The sequence below is a fragment of the Halyomorpha halys genome, unplaced genomic scaffold, assembly GCF_000696795.3.
Source record: "Halyomorpha halys isolate HHAL.00 unplaced genomic scaffold, Hhal_1.1 Scaffold498.1, whole genome shotgun sequence".
NCBI classification, from domain to species: Eukaryota; Metazoa; Arthropoda; class Insecta; order Hemiptera; family Pentatomidae; genus Halyomorpha; species Halyomorpha halys.
Genome location: NW_027113382.1, coordinates 195,712 through 198,240, shown reverse-complemented (window position 1 = coordinate 198,240; position 2,529 = coordinate 195,712). Strand labels below are relative to the sequence as shown.

Sequence of the window (2,529 nt, the reverse complement as noted above, 5' to 3'; positions counted from 1 at the left end):
CTCAATAAGCATAAGAAAACCATGGTATTTTAATCTTGTATTTATCATTATTATAGGATTTTTTATTTTTAAGTAAATAAATATTTGCCTAAGAAATCCATCTCGTAGACTTATTACAGGTTATTGAATTCTTTTCCAAATTTTTATCTATTTAGAAATAGAAAATTAATTAAAAAAAAAAAGAGTAATTTCTGATAAATTCTAATGCTATTTCTTGTTTCAGATCCTCTCTCTAATATTGGCGAGAAATTGTCATTACCAAGATCGAGGAGAAACATAGCTAATACGCTAGTGAAAATTGGTTGTGTGGACTCAACTAAAGCTCTTAGGAAAAAGAGGAAGAAGCAGGGGTCTGGAGGGATAAGTAGAAAAGAAGAGGAATCAGATTCGGATATTTCATCTTCAGAAGATGAAGATGAGCGGAATCCTGAAACGAGGGAAGAAATTAGAGCTAGAGAGTCCGTACCTGATTTAATTGATACTTTCTCACTTCTCTTCGAACAAAAGGAAGTTGATATTTGTAAGTCATTTTTTATTTTTAGTTTTGACTCAATCGGATAGTGCTGAGACAGCATACATTATCCAACTAATTATCACAGAAGTAAAATGGTTGTATTTTTTAAAATTTAGTTTGATGCCCTATTGATCTCTAATTTCTTAATGTTGAAATAAATTAATGCACAAAGACTTTTTTTTTCGGTTGGCTCTACAGACCAGCCTTCTCTACCCCAGCCTATCTTGGGCACTGCTTTCCAGTTTGCTGAATGCCGCTCTTTCATATCTTTGTTGATTCTGTCCATCCATCTGGTTTTTGGCTTCCCATATGATCTCTAGCCAACTACAGTAGCATTCATTGTCATGTAGAGGCGTCCTGATAGATTGCTTCGAGCTACATGTCCTGCCCATCTTAACCTCCTTGCTTTCATATCATGAGATATTGACTGACCAGTCTCTCCAAGCAGTTCACCTCCATGTGTTATAAGACTTTGATCCCAGATCGCTCCTGTATTTTTGCAGAGGACTTTCCATTCAAATCTCTATTCGATTCTGCTTTCTAGGGTACCTGTTAAAGCCCAGGTCATGTCAGAGCTGACTTTATCATGGCATTGTACATACACCCTTAGCTATACATTTTTCAGGATTTTAGTATTCTTGACAGAGAGAAGGCTCTGTATGCGCTGACTATGTTAAATCAGTCAGATTTTTTAAGGCTAGTTGTAGGTTTCCTAATAAGTTCTTTTTTTATAGGATCGTGTTATTAGCCCTTTGCCCAACTCCCAACCTGGTGGACCTGGTGCTATATGTTAGATACATGAGCCGCTATCCGGCTCCATGTCTCTCTCAATAAAAGATACCTACTTAATAAGGCTAGGTGGACCCTAGAAGGGTTCCAGAGCCCACAGCACTGCATTCATGGTCACAGTAATAGATTAAAAATGTATTTGAACTCAGGTTCTTGAAGTTAGTAGTACAACTGTGCTACTCCGCTTCTTATTATGATCTTAATAGTAATTCTTAATTTTGTATTTTATTACATAGTGTATAGAGATTTATTGAGTTAAGTAATTTTGGGTTAACAAATAAAAGATTGGATAATATTTGTAGGATGATAAGAAAAAGAAAGGTAGAGAAATCACTTCAAGTTTTCAAAATAAATGTTGATATTATCTTTTTTTCCAGATCTGCAAGAAGGATTGCAGTGGTTAAAAGAATGCATGGAAGAATGTGTCGAAGACATGGATGATGATCCCACTGAAGTTCCACTTTTGCCTTTGTCGAATGAGGCAATATTGTCAATTGAAAATAAAGAATTTCAAAATTTTTTATTGTCACTGGGCATCTTCAGGCCTTTAGAACAAGTAAGTTATTATTTATGTATAATTAAATGAAAAATAGTTTATTAATAATAGGACTAGGTCCCTTTAGGACAATTATAAGGTTACTGTAGCATTCATAAGGCAATTGGAACATTACAATATACTGGCCAAAAACAGTGTGGCCGACTTTAATTATAACTTATATTATAATTTCATATTAATAATTTTAGATACAGAAAAAAAAATGACTAAATACATAAAAAACAAATCAAAAAGGTAGTTACAATATTAACAATTAAAAAGTAATAGTGTTTAATATTTCTATTATCTATAATATTACAATATTGGTTGCAAAGGTATTTAAACAGAAGAGTTTTAAACAGGGGAAGGGTACATATATTGTAATATTAAAAAATTATTTAAAATGAAATAAAAGGAATATTAATAGTTTTTACTTATTTTCAGATCTAAAATATAGTTTTGAAGATGTAAGGTTAGGTGAAAAGATTAAATATTAAATAGATATGAGAGTTTTTATTTTATTATATATAATATTATAGACTCTTAATCTCAGGGTGTGTTTTTCTAGGCAATCAGAACACGTATCTTTAATAACACTTTTACAATTATACTTAATTATATGTTGAGCAACACTAACCAATTTAAACTCTTCTTTGATGAATGATTTTTGATATTCTCTATTTCAACAAAC

At 31.9% G+C, this 2,529-nt stretch overlaps 2 protein-coding genes across 3 annotated transcripts in view; one reads left to right on the top strand and one right to left on the bottom strand.

Moving 5' to 3' along the window:
* LOC106683597 (pleckstrin homology domain-containing family G member 5) overlaps nt 1-2,529 on the bottom strand; it is an 84,831-nt gene that overhangs the window by 24,138 nt on the left and 58,164 nt on the right. The gene's annotated exons all lie outside the window — the stretch shown is intronic.
* timeout (circadian regulator timeout) overlaps nt 1-2,529 on the top strand; it is a gene marked incomplete in the record, with an annotated part of 53,585 nt that overhangs the window by 48,446 nt on the left and 2,610 nt on the right. Inside the window, 2 exon segments of the mRNA XM_067050922.1 lie at nt 224-520; nt 1,681-1,859. Of these exon segments, the coding sequence (XP_066907023.1) occupies nt 224-520; nt 1,681-1,859 (476 nt within the window).